We start from the raw sequence: 17,718 nt of genomic DNA on the forward strand, positions 1-17,718 counted from the left end.
GTAATGGGTTAAAACTTTAAGTTTGTTCATCAAAACTGACAAAGTTATTCCAGTAAGACTGCTGCACCACCTCTAGTTTGTTTAAGTAAATTTACAGACTTTAAAGGATAAGGAAGGTGAAACCAAAAAACAATAGGTTTCACAAACATTTGTTTATCTGTTTAGTAAACTGTTAATATGGGTGGGGGGTTTGCTATGATTGATAACACAGTATCAGCTTATCCGCTCAGTAAACCTAGGATTCCAGGAACTCAGCAGATTGAGCCTAAAAATTCCAGGAATCAGACAAAGGAAAATTACCAACCTTCATCTTCAGACCCCAGGAGGTGGACTATGACCACCTAAACACAAAAGAAGAATACGCAGAGTACTACACATCAACCCGGAAGAAGGACTGTATAAGAACTCCACGGAAAATGAGAAGAGCGTGACAGTGGTGGAGTGGAGACTCCCCTGTCACCCAGGGCTGATTTGCTTATTGCTTTGCCTGCTGTAATCGATAAATTCTCAATTGGTTTTACTTGGCAAATTGTCATCTCAACTTATAACACTCCCCAAGGACTGAGATGACACCCTTAAAATTCTAACCCAGGGGTGCTGGCCTGACTGGAGCGGGATGTCTGCCATAGGAAGTGGGAGGTTTCCCATAGGAACCAGTCCTGAAACAACAGGCCCTGCTCACTTCTGGCACTGGTTTGTGCTGTTCAGAACTGGACTGTCTGTACCTGTTCTCAATGGATGAATTCTCCACTGTGCCCTCCATGTACCATCCTGCTCACCTCACGGTGGTAGCTTATAAAAGACCCCTGAGTTAACCAACGACTTTGAGCCCCAGCCCCTGGCCAGGCAGATCCTGTCCCTCTCTCCTTGCTCAGGGCTCTTGCCGGGATGGGCACTGGCATGTGGGGATGTGCAATGGCAAGGGCAGGAGCATGGGGCGGCCCCTGCCAGGCTGCTGAGCAGGAACAAGGAGGCAATGAGGCCCCAGGCCTGCAAGGGTCACTTGTCTCCTGCTCCTGCCTCAGGCCCAGGCCCAGCAGCCATGGCCAAAGTGCTGCCCAAGTTGGCTCTGGCAGGGCTGTCTTGCAGCTGCTGCACATGCCTGTGCCCTGTGCAGCCCAGGCTGTCCCACGGTGTCCCTGCCCTGCGCCTCTGTCCCTGCAGGCTGTCGGCATCCCCCGGCTGCCCCACCTGGCTGGCCCCTTCCTTTGCTGACAGCTCTGCCTCCTGCCTGCCTCTGCCTGCCCACACAAAGCCTGGGGCTGATACCAAAAGGCTTCATTCCATGTTTACCCTGCCTGTGAACTTTCAGCACAGGAACAAGGCATGCAGGGGCTGCTTTCCCAGCAAGCATGGTTGGAAGTAAAGAAGACATCTGGCTCAAGGGTGCAGAGATAGAGAAAACAAGGAGTGAATCTGGGAACTTGGGCTGGATTTTATGGAAGTGAGTAAACTGTAATTCATATTTATTGAATGTGCATAAGCAAGACAATGGTAGAATTACATGTCCACGTAAGGTTACGAGTTTTTCAACACTAGAGCTCAGGCCTGGATAAATGACACCCTCTGAAATACCAAATTAGATTTCAGGAGCCTTATTCTGATATTTCAGAGAGTTGGTGACCGTGGTTCCTCACAGAACCAAGGAGTCAGCTGTGACACTGTGCAAACTCATGGAACAAAGGGTCCATGGTGACACAGCAGAACCCCATGGAACCAAAATCCATTTTGGCACATTGGGGCCACATTGAACCAATGGTCCATTGTGATGCTGCGGATCCAAGGAGACCATTGTGACCACCCTGAGGTACCTCTTGGAACCAAGGGGCCATTGTGACACAGCAAGGCCTGGTGGAACCATGGGTCCATTGTGACACTGCAGAACCTCACGGAACCAAGGTGACGGTGTTCTACTGCGGAACCTCATGGAACAAAGGGTCCATGGTGACACTGCAGAACCAAGGAGACTGCTGCTGGCAGTGTGAGAGCTCATGGAACCACAAGTCCATTGTGACACAGCAAGGCCTGATGGAACCAAGGGTACCTCGTTAAACTGTGTGGCCTCATGGAACCATGAGCCATTGTGACACAGTGTGGCCACACAGAGCCAAGGGGCCACTGTGACCCTGCGGTTCCAAGGACACCATTGGGACTGAGGAACCTCATGGAACCAAGAGTCCATTGTTCCACTGTGGGGCTGTGGGGAACCAAGGGGAGCACAGTGACATTGTGAGGCCTCATGGAACAATGGAGACTGTTCTGATACTTTGGGACCCACTGGAACCAAGGGGCCATTAGAGCATGGCAGGGCCTGGTGGAATCAAGGGGACTGCAGTGAACACTGTGGGTGTCCATGGATGAAGAGTCCATTCTGACACCATGGAACCAAGGATACCATTGTGACACTCTGGGCATCATGGAACCAAAGGTCCATTGTGACACAGCAAGGCCTCATGGAACCATGGAGGCCATTTATAGACTTGGAGGCCTTGTGAAACCAAAGGGCCATTGTGGCACTTCAGAGCCTTGTGGAGCCAAGGGGACCACAGTGACACTCTGGGGCTCCATGAAACCAATGGTCTGTTGTGACAGGCCTTCTGGGATCATGGAGACCATTCTGACACTACAAGGCCTCATGAAACCATGGAACCATTGTGACACTCTGGAGTCTTGGCAGGCCAAGGGGCAGCTGTCACACTGTATAGCACCATGGAACCAAGGAGGCCGTTGTGACACTGCAAGGCCCCATGGAACTAAGGAAACATGAAACAGTGCAGGACCCCATGGAACCAAAGGACCATTGGGATATTGCAGGGCCTCATGGAATCCTGGAGGCCATGATGACACTTGGAGGCCTCATTGAATGAAGGGGCTCTGCAGGGCCTCATGGAACCAGGGAGGCCCTTCTGACATTGTGAGTCCCCATGGAACCAAGGGTCCATTGTGATACTGCAGCAACAAGGAGACCCCTGTGACACTGCCAGGCCTCGTGGAAGCAAGGGACCATTGTGACACTCGGGAGCCCTATGGAAAAAAGAGGCCAGTGTGACACAGGAATGCCTCATGGAACCATGGAGAACATTATGACGCATGGGGCCTCATGGAACCAAAGGAGCATTGTGAAACAGCAAAACCTCATTGAACCAAGGGCACAATAGTGACACTGTGGGGCTTCAAGGGACCAAGGGGAGATTCTCAAAGTGCAGAATCAAGGAGACCATTGTGACACTCTGGGGCATCATGGAACCACTGGTCCATTGTGACACAGTATGGCTGCAGGAAACCATGGGGGCCATTTCTACACCTTGAGGCCTTGTGAAACCAAAGGGCCATTGTGGCACTTTGTGTCTCCATGGAGCCAAGGAGTCCATTGTGACACTACGAGGCCCTGTTGGGCAATTGTGGCACTGTGTGGCACCATGGAAGCAAGGGACCATTGTGACACTACAGGAACTAAGGATGTGACATCCCCATGGAACTAAGGATTCATGGAACAATGTGGGACTCATGGAACCAGAGGTCCATTGTGACTTTGCGGGGCCTCATGGAACTAAGGGGAGGGAAAATTGTGACACTGTGGGGCCCAATGGAAGCAAGGGGCCAGTGTGACACAACTGGGCCTCATGCAGCCAAGGGGCCACTGGGATCCTGAGGAGCCCAAAAGAACCAAGGGGCCATTTTGACACTCTGCAGCTGTGGAGACCCTGAGAGGCATTCCCTGGGTTAGGGAGACACAAGAAGCTTCCCTCAAAAGCTGTTTGACCCCATTGGCTCCTTCCCCTTGTTCTGTGTCCCTCAGCCCCTCCCTCCCCATTTCCCCATTGGCCTCATCTTTGTACTGCCCCCATGGCACTGATCAACCCCTTCCTCTCGAGATACAGAAACCTGGACTCCCCCCAGGAGTCCTGCCTTGTGACCCTGAACATCTCACTGCTCGGCTGAATTAAACATCTGTGGATACCATGCAAAGGCCCTTTTTGCTTCCCTACCCTGGGCTTTATTAGCAGCTATTCCGGCTGCAACAATGGTCCACTATGGCAGTGTTGATCCACGGACACCATGGTGACACTGTGGGACCTCATGCGTCCAAGGGACCATTGTGACACTGAAGAATTTCATGGAACCCAGGGTCCATTGTGACACAGCAGGGCCTCATTGGATCTAAGGAACCATTGCTGACAGTACAGAAACTCATGGAACCAAGGGGCTGTGGTGACACAGCAGGGCCACATGGAACCCAGGAGACCAGTGACATTTAGGGACCTCATGGAACCCGGATCCATTGTGACACTGCAGAAACAAGGAGACTATTGCTGATGGTATGGAAGCTCATGGAACCAAGCATCCATTGTGACACTCCAGGGTCTCGTTGAACCAGGCAGACCATTGTGACACCACAGAATCTCATGGCACTGAGGGTTTATTGTGACACAGGAGGTCTCGTGGAGCCAATTGTCCATTGTGACAATCTGGATCTGAGGAGACCATGGTGACACCATGGAACCTCATGGAAACATGGGTCTATTGTGACACAGCAAGGCCTCGTGGAACCACAAGGAGACCATTGAGACATCATGGAACCTTGTGGAACCAAGGAGACCATTGTGACATCATGGAACCTCGTGGAACCAAGGGTCCATTGTTAGAGTCCAGCACCAAGGAGACCATTATGACAGTACAGAACCTCACGGGACCAAGATTCCATTGCTATGCAGTGGGGCTTCATGGAACCAAGGAACCACTGTGACATAGCAGGGCCACATGGAACCAATGGTCCATGGAGATACTGCAGATCCAAGGAGATCATGGTGATGCTGTGGAACCTCCTGGAGCCAAGGGGCCATTGTGACAGTGTGGGGCTGCATGGAGCCAAATATTCATGGTGACACAGCAGGGCTGCTTGTGACCAATTGTCCATTGTGACACTGCAGATCCAAGAGACCAGGGTGTGGAGGATTTTATTAAGAGTTGGTTAATTGAGAAAGGCCATACTGACTTAATGCCGCTGGTTAAGCTTGAAAGGGAGGTCAGCAGTCTCTGATTCAGTGACTGCTGACAGGCAAGAATGCCGGATGGCCTTGCTGCAACATGAGGAAAGGGAGGTGAGATTAGTCCTGAATATCTGCAGAATGTAACAGAAGAATAAGCACAAGTATGTAGAAGTAGGTGTAGTTGCTAATATGTAACTAACCAATCCTGAGCTCAACTTTTGCAATATGTATGAAGCTTATTAAGAACCATATTTAACCCGCCGTATTCGATCAATAAATTGGACTTGGATGAACCAATTGGTGTCTGGGTCTCCTTCCTCCGACAAATGGTGGAGAATGCGGGCAAAGGCAGCATTCTGAACGTTCGCTCTCTTAGATTATAAATTCGCCACGGTCGGGGAAGTTGGGTGAGAGTCCTTGCAGCCGAGACGGTGCCAGATTTTAAAAGCACCCTTGAAGATTACAAAAAGTATCTCAAGTCTCTACGTGTCGCAGGAAGCCTAGAAGGGCTGCAACAGCGCGCGCTGATATATAGGTATAGATAGGCAAGCGACATACGATTCCTTCTCCTCATATTTAGAAAGGCGAGGAGTAAAAGAGATAGATTTAAAAAAGGAGTTACCAGGGTTATTAGCTTATGGTCATTCTAAAGAGATTTTTGCTAACCCACATACAGTTCATGAGATAGCAGAGTGGAAGAAGTTTGGGGATATCCTGTGAGATGCAGTGTTAAATGATGATAAGTCAGCAAAGAAATTTAGCAAGTTATGGCGGGTGGTGTATAATACGTTACTTCAGCAGGTTTCTGAGAGAAAGGCAGCAGAAAAGGCAACAGAAGCTTATAAGAAGAATATAGGGTATGGTCGTGAAGATGATCCCCTGGCACCTTCTGTAACTCAGATACTTATGCCTAAGAGTCCCCAGCAGAGTGGTGTGCAAGATTTTCCTATAAATAGTGTGGAACCGTCTGCACCTTTACTGTTGGGGGAGGAGGGCAAGCTGGATGGTGGAGGTAAGAGCTCGCCTCCGCCGCCAGCTTCAGGCGGGTCGGATGGTGGGGGTGGGAGCAAGCCAGCTTCGCCTCCGCCGCCACCTTTGCCTCCGCCGCTTCCCCCGAGCGGGCCGGCACCCGGGGGGCCACTTCCCCCGCGCGAGTCGTCTCCAGTTTCACTGTCAGCTCCAGCAGCGAGGGGGCCGCTTCCCCCGCGCGAGCCGGCCTCAGCGGGGGGGCCACCTTCCCCGCGCGAGCCGGCTCCTGCTCCACCGCCTTCCCCGTGCGAAAGCTCGGTCTCGGTACCGAAGTGCCAGCAGCATAGCACCCTTAAAGAGTCAGATCCTATCCCGGGGGCACACAGTAACCTATGGAGAGAGATAGCTAAGCAGAGAAGAGAAGCTTGAGCTGCTGTAGCAAAAGAAGTAATGCAAATGGGAGATGGCGAGGCGATGGAAGTAGTCTCTAGTCTTGCATGTCCGGTTACATATACACCACAATATGATGCACAGGGGAACCTTACGCATAATATAGCAGCCTATGAACCCTTAAACTGGAAGCTGCTAGCTCAGTTACGTTCTACAGTTAGTCAGTTTAGAGTAAAAAGTGAGCCTGTTAAGCAAATGTTAGATTATCTTTTTAATACTCAGATTTTATGCCCAAATGATTTAAGAAGAATAGTTCAGTTGATATTTACTCAACATCAGCAGTTACTGTTTAATGCACATTAGCACGCTTTAGTAAATGAGTCAGTTGCTGTACAGCGAGCTCAAAAAGATCCATTACATGGAGTGACAGTAAATGAGCTTATGAGCTTATGAGGATTTTTGCGTACAGAAGCACAGATGATATCGAGAGCAGATAAACTTAGAGAGTCTATGCAGTTAGTGCGTGCTGCAATAGATATAGTTAAAGAACCAAGAAAGTTACCGGCTTATATAAGCATTAAACAAGGTAGAGAAGAATCATTTGAGAATTTTATAGACAGGGCAGCTACTGCTATAGATCGGGCTGGTGTCGCAGACTACATGAAGGGGGCGCTATTGAAGCAGTGTCCTCTTCAAAATAGCAATCCAGCAACACAAAGAGTGTTAGCTACTTTAAGAGCAAATTAGACCATTGAAGAAGCATTAGAGCGAATAGCATTAATGCCAACAGCTTCACAAGCATTTATAGTAGATGCAATAAAAGAGCTAGAGTTAAGATTACAAAAGCAAGCAGAGTCTACTCAAAGTCAAGTGTTAGCTGCTCTTGCTCCTCTCCGAAATGACTCACTGGCAGTCACGCAGAGCTCGAGACCATACCTCAAGTGCTACAGATGCGGCAGTGAAAGACACACGCGACGAACATGTCGAGCAACCGGGATATAGTGTCACAACTGCCGATCCAGTTCCCACAACTCTACAGCTTGTAAGCGCCGGTTGAGAAACTATCCCAAGAGCGCGCAGCAGGCGAGCCGCGCCCAGACACAAGTAACCGCCGTGACATCAGAAACACCAGCTGCCGACGCAACATCGCTGCCACCCCCTGTCTGCAACCAGCCACAGAAAGCAACCTCAGCTTAGACTTATCAGCAGCAGTAGACGTCACATTAATAACGAATCAGCCTGAGAAGATACCAACTGGAGTAAAGAGTCCTCTCATTTTGAATGAACAAAAATGTAGAGCATTGTTATTAAGACGTTCTTCAATAACTATGCTGAAATTATTTGTATTGCCTAGTGTTATCGATGCAAATTATACAGAAGAAATACAAATTATAGTTTACACCCTTTATCCTCCTATTAAAATAACAAAAAGACAACACATTGCACAATTAATACCACTATCACAAATGACATCTAGTATACCATCATTTACTAAACAAACGCAAGATGAAAAGAGTTTTAACTCTACTAGTGTTACACTTTTAACTGTAGATTTACAAAATAGACCAAAACAAAAAGTAAAAATTACCCATAGACATCGAAGCATAACCCTTTATAGATTATTAGATACAAGAGCAGATACCAACATTATCTCTCCAAAAGCATGGCCACAACATTGGCCTCTGTTCCCATCATCAAATATGCTCACCGGAGTAAGAAGATTTACATTAGCAAGTAGATCACCACTTTTGTTAGTGTGTATTGATGATCAACAAGTATCTGCTGTGTTTTCAGTTGTTCAATTACCACCTACAGTTTCTTGTTTAATTAGAAGAGATATTTTAACACAATTGAGAGTAGTGTTAACTAATCATCACCCTTTGGGGTAATTGCCATTGCTTAGACTTTCCCCATTCCACTCACCTGGAAAACAGATACACCGGTGATAGTTAAGCAATGGCCATTAAAAAGAGAGAGTCTTATGCATGCCCATAAATTAACAAAAGAACAATATTCACAGGAACACTTACGACTTTCTACGAGCCCTTGGAATACACCTATTTTTGTTATCAAGAAGAAATCAGAGAAATATCGTTTGATACATGATTTACGAGCTGTAAATGAACAGATAGAACCAATGGAGGCCTTACAGCCTAGTCTTCCAAATCCAGCTATAATCCCAAAACACTGGCCACTTTTAATTATTAATCTAAAAGATTGTTTTTTCACTATTGAGCTGCATCCTGATGATATGAAGAGATTTGCTTTTACTTTACCAGCAATAAATCGTAGAGAGCCAGATAAAAGATTTGAATAGACGACTCTTCCGCAAAGCATGCGTAATTCCCCAATGTTGTGTCAGCTTTATGTTGATACTACATTACAGCCACTACGTCGTAAGTGGCCAGCAACTATAATATATCATTACATAGACGACATTTTGTTTGCACAGCAACAACCATTCTCCTCTCTGCAGATTGACAGTATTAGAGATACTCTTTCAGCATATTCGCTTGTTATTGCTGCTGAAAAAATTCAGACCACCACACCATAGAAATATCTAAGATAGACTTTAACAATTCAAAAAGTAATACCTCAAAAATTAGAATTACAATTAAACATTAAAACTTTGCATGATGCACAGAAGTTGCTGAGAAATTTACAGTAGTTAAAACCTATTGTGAAAATACCAAATCATTTATTAGAAACCCTGCAGCTTTGTTAAAAAGTATTGATCCTACTACTCCTGTACACCTGACAAAAGAGCACTATCTTACCTTGCAACAAATTAGTAATTGTGTACAACAGAGATATGTGTCTCGTCGACAACTCGACTGCCCTATTAACCTTACTATTTAAAATAGTCTTTGCTATTTGCTTAGTGCTCTCTCTCAACACCAGGAGAAAACGGGGGAGATACGAGTTCTGGAATGGTTGTCACCATCACTACAACATAAGAGAACAATATTCTCAAAAATTGAACAATTGGCTGTGTTAGTCAAAAAAGGGCGTCTCAGAATTATTGAAGTGGATGGTCGAGAACCTGCTACCATTAGATTGCCTATGGAGAAAGAGACTTTAGACTGGTACTTGATTAATTCAAAGAACTTGCAGGAAGCATTATTAGCATCACCTGCTAAAGTAGAAACCAGCAAATTAGTGCCTAAAGTTTTTCAATGGATGACAGAATGGAACTAGATTACTCGGCCATTGAGGGAAGAACGCCCTATAGAAGGAGCTATTACAGCTTTTACAGATGCGGGAAAGAAATCAAGGCGTGCTGCTGTCACCTGGCAAGAAAAAGGACAATGGAAGCATCAACTTCTTACAGCAGATCCTGCAGATAGTTTACAAACTTTGGAATTGTTGGCAGTAGTATGGGCAGTGTCTAATTTACAGGAGCCTTTAAATGTGGTCACAGACTCTATGTATGTTGCCGGAGTAGCCAGACGAATAGAGGAAGCAGCAATTAAGGAAGTGAATAATAAACGATTGTATGAACTATTGATACAATTAAGGAAAGCTTTACGAGAAAGAAGTGCAGCGTATTCTGTGATTCATATTAGGAGCCATAAATGGTCTGAAGGTTTAGGAGAAGGGAATGAACGTGCAGACAAATTGGTTACTTTACCCATTGATAACTCTTGTCCTATTGACAAGCATACATTGGCCAGAGAAGCACATAGCAGATATCATCAAAATGCAAGAGGGCTTGCAAAACATTTTGAACTGAGTTTATCAGAAGCTAAAGCCATTGTTAGAGCATGTCCAATATGTAGTTATCATAATGAAGGAATAAGTTTAGGCGTGGGAGTTAATCCTCGAGGTTTGGAAATAAATGAAAAATGGCAAATGGATGTTACACAGGTACCTAGATTTGGTAAAGTTAAGTACGTGCATGTCACTGTAGATACATATAGTCACTACATATGGGCTACGGCTCAGGCAGGACAAAAAGCTACACATGTTATTAGACACCTGTTAAGTTGCTTTGCTGTTATGGGAGTTCCAAGAAGCATCAAAACAGATAATGGTCGAGCTTATGTGTGTGCTAGGGTCCAGAAATTCTTAAATCGGTGGTCCATTAAGCATGTGACAGGTATTCCACACTCTTCTACTGGACAGGCAATAGTGGAAAGAGCAAACGGTACCCTTAAACGGTATGTTGAGAAGCATCAAGACTTAACAGACCCACAATCATGTTTGGCTAAGGTTCTGTATGTGATCAATCATTTATGTATTTTTGGAGAAGATGATACCCCTCCTGCGATTAAACATCATCCAAGGTCAGGTCAGAAAAATACTGAGGAGACAGAGGTCTGGGTTAGGTACAAGAACCCGAGTACAAGATTATGGGAAAAACCTGCGAAAGTATTATATTGGGGACGGGGGTATCTTTGTGTTTCTTCACCTACAGGACCTTTGTGGGTGCCTGCTAAGTGGACTAAACCTGTTTTTGATGCAGCCTCTAGTGGATCGCCTCACAGAGGAGGACAGGGAGCGACTGAGGGAGAAACTGCCTCTAGTCCTACAACCGCTGCTGCTACAGCTGAAGGGACACTCGAAAGTGTTGGACAGAGCACTGACATGTCACTATCAGACGGCCCGGGAGTTGATTGGTTTTATTGACTCATTATCAACTTTTCGTTTAACAAATCCAGCAAAGGAACATTGCCTTGACTGTTATGATCCACATTGTGCTGCCTGGATAGCTCTACGTTGTGGGGGCTGTGATAATACTTTTTGGATAGAACAATCATTATTACGGGATTTATGGTGTCATACTTGCGAGCACGAGCACACGTGGGGTAAAAACTGGCAAGATGAATTAAGGAGACAAACGGGACTAAATGCGTATGTCGCTTTAAATCTTTATGAGTCTCCTGAACAAAAAATTCTTGCTTATTATCGTTGGGAAGTACAATGTGTTGTAAGTAGAATTAAGGTTCAAAGTAAATCACGTATAATCTCTGTAAGGTGTAGAAAATTAGTACCTTTAACACAACGTTCTATTGTAGGGCCCTTCAGGGGGAATCCTGAAAGAGCATTAGATCATTGCATTGAAAAATTAGAAAAATTAAGTTTGAAAGTGACGGGACCAGTGAAATTAGGAGCAGCAAAACTGAAAACTGATAAGAAAAAGAAGGCTAGAAAGGGAATAACCTCTTCTAAATAAAGCTAATTAGTTTTCTATGATTAGGACAATTTTACAGTTGTGGGACCCTCGGGAGGATACAGTTATTGAAGAAGATAACGAGCAGGAACAACGATTACGAAATAAAATACGCCTTGCGCTAAAGAAAGAGCTTGAACTATTAGCCTTATATAGTAAGAAAGGTGAAGAGGCTTTGCAATCACCACCATTAAATTGGTTGCATTGGGTCGAAGAGACAGATTTTTACACTGGTCCCTACTTACATTCACTTCCTTGTTATGTTTGCAAAAGGGATGCTGATAAGTGCTATGCATGGATAGCTTTGCTTTGTGCAGGTTGTAATAAGATTTATTGGTACTCACAAAAGACAATAGCAAATTTATGGTGTGGACCTTGTTTCGGGAAGTGGATTCAAGATTTTGTCTGGGTTAGAGTTCTTGAACAAAATACTGGCCTGCCAGGAAGGGCAGGATTGGAGCTTTTTGAGAGTGCAGAACAAGTGGTTATAGCATATATTAGATGGAAGTTGCAGCAAGCACTTAGAGAGCTTGAAGTTACTAGTGCCTCACGCATTATAGCAGCTCGCTGTAAAGCTGATTTGCCTTTAAACTTGCCATATGCTATACCTGTGAGCAAGGATGCTGATTTGGAGTTAGATCAGTGTATTCAAAGACTGACTCAGGTCCATTTTAATCAGCCTAACAAGTCAGGTAAAAGACAGCGGAGGAAGAAAAAACAGGCAAAAAGGAAAGAAAAATGAAGTTTGTTTTTATTATACTGCTTAACGCTGTAACAGTTAAAGCAGTAGGAATAACACATTTCAGTCAGCCAAGAGAAAATCTATGGGTAACACTTGCTAATCAAACTAATCAATCATCACTTTGTCTTAGTCTTGGAGGGGTTACTAATCCATTTCGAACATGCTTGGTAGGACTTCCAGTGTGGTCTCCTGGAGAATTTTGCAGTTTAATAAATAATCGAACCTTATGCATGCGTAACATGTCTAACATCACATTGCCAGCACAGCAAGGATATACTGCAAGTCAGAGTGATGGCTATCGCCAATGTTTACTTATCCAATCACTTAACACTTCCTTGCGTTCTCCTCCTGAAGAATTAGATCTTTTTGGAAGTGCAAATGCCAGTATGTCTAACACCACAGCTGGCGGATGGTTTAGTTTCAAACCCTTGGATGTCCAGAATTTAAATCAACCTAAAGACACATGGGCCACCTTGGATTCATCCCTGAATTTGAGTGAATTCTCTCCACAGCATTACAGTCAATGTAACAGCACAAACATTACGGCACCAATGAAATTACCTACAGGAATATTTCTAATTTGTGGAGACAGGGCGTGGAATGGTGTACCAGCTAAGCCACAGGGTGGACCCTGTTATTTGGGAAAATTGTCCTTGTTTCACCCTAATGTACCCTTGCTAATGCAGCTCAGTCAAACATCAAACAGGAAAAGGCGTAGTATACATGACTTGGACTGCAGCCAGATTGGAGATCCAAAGTTTTGGGGTACATTCAGACAAGTAGTAGTTTCAACTATCTTACCGGGAGGATCTGCCAATAAGGCTATGAATTTAGCAAAACAATTAGGGTGCTGGACCAGAAATGAGCTGAACCAGACATCCCAAATTCTGGACATGATGACTGCAGATGTGCAAAGTGTTAACCATGCTGTTTTACAAAATAGAGCTGCTGTAGATTTTTTGCTCTTAGCACAAGGGCATGGATGTGAAGAATTTGAGGGAATGTGTTGTATGAATTTGTCTGATCATTCGGTGTCCATTCATACTAAGATAAAAGAACTACAACAGGGACTTCACAATCTCAAAGAAGAAGAAGGTTTAGGAATTGACGAATGGCTTAAAGGCTTAGGGCTTGGACCATGGCTAAGGAACATTGTGACATATGCTATCGGCTTACTGGGTGTAATCTTAATGTTTTTGCTTATTTTGCCTTGTATTTTTACTTGTATTCAAAACATGGTTAGCCGTATGATAGCAAAAACCTGGCAAACTAATCTCCTTGCTCAAGAAGAAAGCGGGGGAAATGTGGAGGATTTTATTAAGAGTTGGTTAATTGAGAAAGGCCATACTGACTTAATGCCGCTGGTTAAGCTTGAAAGGGAGGTCAGCAGTCTCTGATTCAGTGACTGCTGACAGGCAAGAATGCCGGATGGCCTTGCTGCAACATGAGGAAAGGGAGGTGAGATTAGTCCTGAATATCTGCAGAATGTAACAGAAGAATAAGCACAAGAATGTAGAAGTAGGTGTAGTTGCTAATATGTAACTAACCAATCCTGAGCTCAACTTTTGCAATATGTATGAAGCTTATTAAGAACCATATTTAACCCGCCGTATTCGATCAATAAATTGGACTTGGATGAACCAATTGGTGTCTGGGTCTCCTTCCTCCGACACCAGGGTGACACTCTGGCAGTTGATGGAACCAAGGGGCTGTTGTGACACACCAAGGCCTCATGGAATCAAGGAGAGCATTGTGGCAGTGCAGAACCAAGGAGACCATTTTGACAGTACGGAACCCAATGGAACCAAGGGTCCATTGTTCTACAGCAGGGCCTCATGGAGCCAAGGAGCCATTGTGAAACTGTGGGGCATAAGGGAGTCAAGGACACCACTGATACTGAAATCCCCTGGATAGACACTTCTGAACAGTTTTGAGTATTTGAAAGCACGTATTCTTTATTACAGTATGGTGGTCACTTGGGCCATCCTTCCTCCATTGGAGTGAACTGAGCATCAAATGAACAGAGTTTTTATTACACACACTGATTATGTATCCATTAGCTATCTCCAGTTCTTTGAGTTTATTTGACATAGTTGCACCCCTTATCACAAATCCTTTCATGGTTCTTTGGATTTTGTCTTCAACATCCAGTGTCCTTTTAGGTGGCTGTTCCTTGACCCCTCCCCCCCTTTTTAGTATGGCAGTATTATTGTTTTGCATAACTTCTGCTTTGTCAGCCTTGCAGAGCTGAGCTGGCATCCTACTTGCATTTTGTGTGACTTCTGCTTGCCAGAGGTACATCCTCAATCAGTTTCTCCAAGGCTGTTCTGTTCTACTGTCCTTGATAAGAGTAAATGTTGTTCTGTTCTCCTGTCCTTGTCTCAGTGCTCGCCCCGCATTAGGCGTCTGCACCCCCCCCAACCTATGGGCCTGGGGTGGGCAAGTGTTCCTGGGGGACAGGGATGGGACAGCTGGGCTGGACTGACCCAAGGGATGTTCCATTCCATGTCACACTATGATCAGAAATCAAGTTAGAGAAGCGGGAGGGCACAAGTGGTAGGGAATATTTTTTTTTAAGATATTTTTCTTTGAAAAAAGCAGCTGCAAATACAGAATCCTCTCCCGCCACAGGGTGGTAAAACATTTTCTGCTGATAGGAGATTTGCTTTTCTTCTGTTTATGGTCTTTTCTTTTTGTGGTTGGTTTGTTTGTGGGGTTTTTGTGTTGTTGGGGGTGGGTCTTGCTTTGGTTTTTTTTGGTTGGGTTTGGGTTTTTCGCTATTGAACTGCCTTTCTTCTGATGCATAAGTTTTTCCTGCCCTTTCTTGTGGCTTGCTTGGCACCTGCTGGCCTGGTCACTTGGTGTCCCTCCGTGCAGGGACAAACAACCTCCTGCAGGTGGGGAGAGGCCAGTGCTGGCAATGGTGGTTGCAGGGGCTGGTGTGGGACAATTGCCCTGGGGCACCTTCCCAGGCTGTCCCAGAACAGAGACACAGCCCAGTCTCTGCTCTGCTGCAGCCTCAGGTCCATGCCAGGAGCTCTGGCTGTGCCAGGACACTGCTGTGAGCCCCCCCTGCACACTCCCCCCCGGCCCCAGGCACTGGGCTTTGCTGTGCCAGGGCATTCCTGGAGCACATTGCTGACAGCAGCTCTGGAGGGGAGCAAAGCCTCCCTGCCCTGCCCTCAGGAGATGCCCTTTGCTGCTGGAGCTGCTGTGCTGGAGCCCAGCTGTGTCCCAGCAGTGCCCATGGCCTGGCAGGGCCTGTGGCCACAGCAGGGACATGCAGCAGGACAGTGACCAAGCTGCCAGAGTGCTCCAGCCTTACAGCCACAGCAGGGCTGGCAAGGACAGGGTGCAGTTGGGCAGAGCAGATGTGGGAAGAGGCAGGGCCATTGTCCCTGGCTGTGCTGCTGTGCTGGGAGTCGCTTCCCTCCACCTCTGCTCACAGGCACTGCCCCTGCAGGGACAGTGAAGGGCTGAGGAAGAATCCTGGATAAACAGGTTGGGGGAGGCACTTGTTTTTATTTAAATGCACAGGGAACAGACCGCTAGTAAGTCTCTGTCCTTCAAATAATACAGATATTAATGCAGAAATCCAAACAATATTACTACAATATTTTGCAGAAAAAACAACAGTACTCAAAGAACTTACTGAAAAAAAAAAAGGTCAAATAGGGGAAAAGTCTGAGATTGTAAAGAGTTACATTCTAAATGCTCTGCAACAGAAAAGAGACAGTTTAATGCTTCTGAAACCATCCAGTCATCATTTTCCTCAGGGCATCCTTGAGCTCCTGGTTCCTTAGGCTGTAGATGAGGGAGTTCAGGGATGGAGGCACCAACGAGTACAGAATTGACACTCCCAGATGCAGGGAGGGGGAAGACATGGAGGGATGGGGCTTCAAGTAGGCAAAGGCTGCAGTGCTGAAGAACAGGGAGACCACGGCCAGGTGAGGGAGGCAGGTGGAAAAGGCTCTGTGCCGTCCCTGCTCAGAGGGCATCCTCAGCACAGCCCTGAAGATCTGCACATAGGAGAAAACAATGAACACAAAACAGGCAAATGATAAAAAGGCACTAACAGCAAGGAGCCCAAGTTCCCTGAGGTAGGAGTATGAGCAGGAGAGCTTGAGAATCTGGGGAACATCACAGAAGAACTGGCCCAGGGCATTGCCGTGGCACAGGGGAAGGGCGAATGTATTGGATGTGTGCAGCAGAGCATTGAGAAAGGCACTGGCCCAGGCAGCTGCTGCCATGTGGGCACAAGCTCTGCTGCCCAGGAGGGTCCCGTAGTGCAGGGGTTTGCAGATGGACACATAGCGGTCGTAGCACATGACGGTCAGAAGGGAAACCTCTGCTGAAATGAAGAAGACAAACAGAAATAGCTGAACAGCACATCCTTTGTAGGAGATGTCCCTGGTGTCCCAGAGGGAATTGTGCATGGCTTTGGGGACAGTGGTGCAGATGGAGCCCAGGTCGCTGAGGGCCAGGTGGAGCAGGAAGAAGAACATGGGCGAGTGCAGGTGGTGGCCGCAGGCTACGGCGCTGATGATGAGGCCGTTGCCCAGGAGGGCAGCCAGGGAGATGCTCAGCAAGAGGCAGAAGTGCAGAAGCTGCAGCTGCCGCGTGTCTGCCAATGTCAGCAGGAGGAAGTGCCTGATGGAGCTGCTGTTGGACATTTGCTGCCTCAGGAAATGGTTTTCTGCTGAGGAGGAAAAGGCAGGACAGAGATTGGCCAGGCACAGAGCAAAATCTATTACATATCTCATAGCAATTCAGCATTCAGAGTCTCTCTTTTTAGGAACACTTCTCTGCATTCCCCTTTCCTGGGCCCTGGGTTTTGCAGGCATTGAGAGCAGGGACTTACAAATGGGCTCCAAAGGAATCCTTAGTCCTGTCCAGTGAGAGGCAACTGAGAATGCTGGATGATCACCAATTAAATGGACTCGTCAAACACCAGAAAGCTTTTCAGTCCTGCTGTTTGCAATTTGCCATCTGAAGAACTGAGCTGAGGAAATTCCTTGTCTTTTTTCATCCAGCTGCACCTGCCACAGTTAGGAGTGGTTGTGAGTGTTTGAAATCCCTGACATTTCTAAAGCACTGCAGGTGAAACCGTGTGGGTGTGAGAGGCACATGGATGGACTCTCAGTGCAGGGACAAGAGAGCAGCTCTGCCCATCAGGGCTGTTCTCAGCTGCCCCTTGCTGGCAGCTTGGAGCTGAAGGAGAGGCACCCAGAGGAGTTACAGGGCTCTGGGGTCAGAGATGGACAGAGTCCTCACCTTCTGCCGGGGTGCCTCATGAGGATCTCAGCTCTCTCCTGCCAGGCTGGTGCACAGAGGGACCATTGCAGCTGCCCAGGTGCAGCTGCCCAGCAGCATTTCCCTGGCCCTGCCACTGAGCTGTCTCCTCCATGGGGATCCCAGGCAGCCCAGAGACAGCACGGGAGAGCTGTGCCCTT

The 17,718-nt window shown here is 46.6% G+C and overlaps 1 protein-coding gene across 1 annotated transcript; it reads right to left on the reverse strand.

Moving 5' to 3' along the window:
• Positions 1 to 16,002: 16,002 nt before the first annotated feature.
• On the reverse strand, positions 16,003 to 16,938 carry LOC128947353 (olfactory receptor 14J1-like). The gene has a single exon (XM_054291605.1). The coding sequence runs from the start codon at positions 16,936 to 16,938 to the stop codon at positions 16,003 to 16,005; it is 936 nt and encodes a 311-aa protein (XP_054147580.1).
• Between the last annotated feature and the right edge of the window lie 780 nt (positions 16,939 to 17,718).

The sequence above is a fragment of the Melozone crissalis genome, unplaced genomic scaffold (genome assembly GCF_028551555.1).
Source record: "Melozone crissalis strain CALT ecotype California unplaced genomic scaffold, PUWL_Pcris_2 ptg000096l_1, whole genome shotgun sequence".
In the NCBI taxonomy this organism is placed as follows: Eukaryota; Metazoa; Chordata; class Aves; order Passeriformes; family Passerellidae; genus Melozone; species Melozone crissalis.

Excerpts from the sequence above, each read along its gene's own strand:
- LOC128947353 (XM_054291605.1), bottom strand. The coding sequence starts at position 16,938 with ATGTCCAACAGCAGCTCCATCAGGCACTTCCTCCTGCTGACATTGGCA.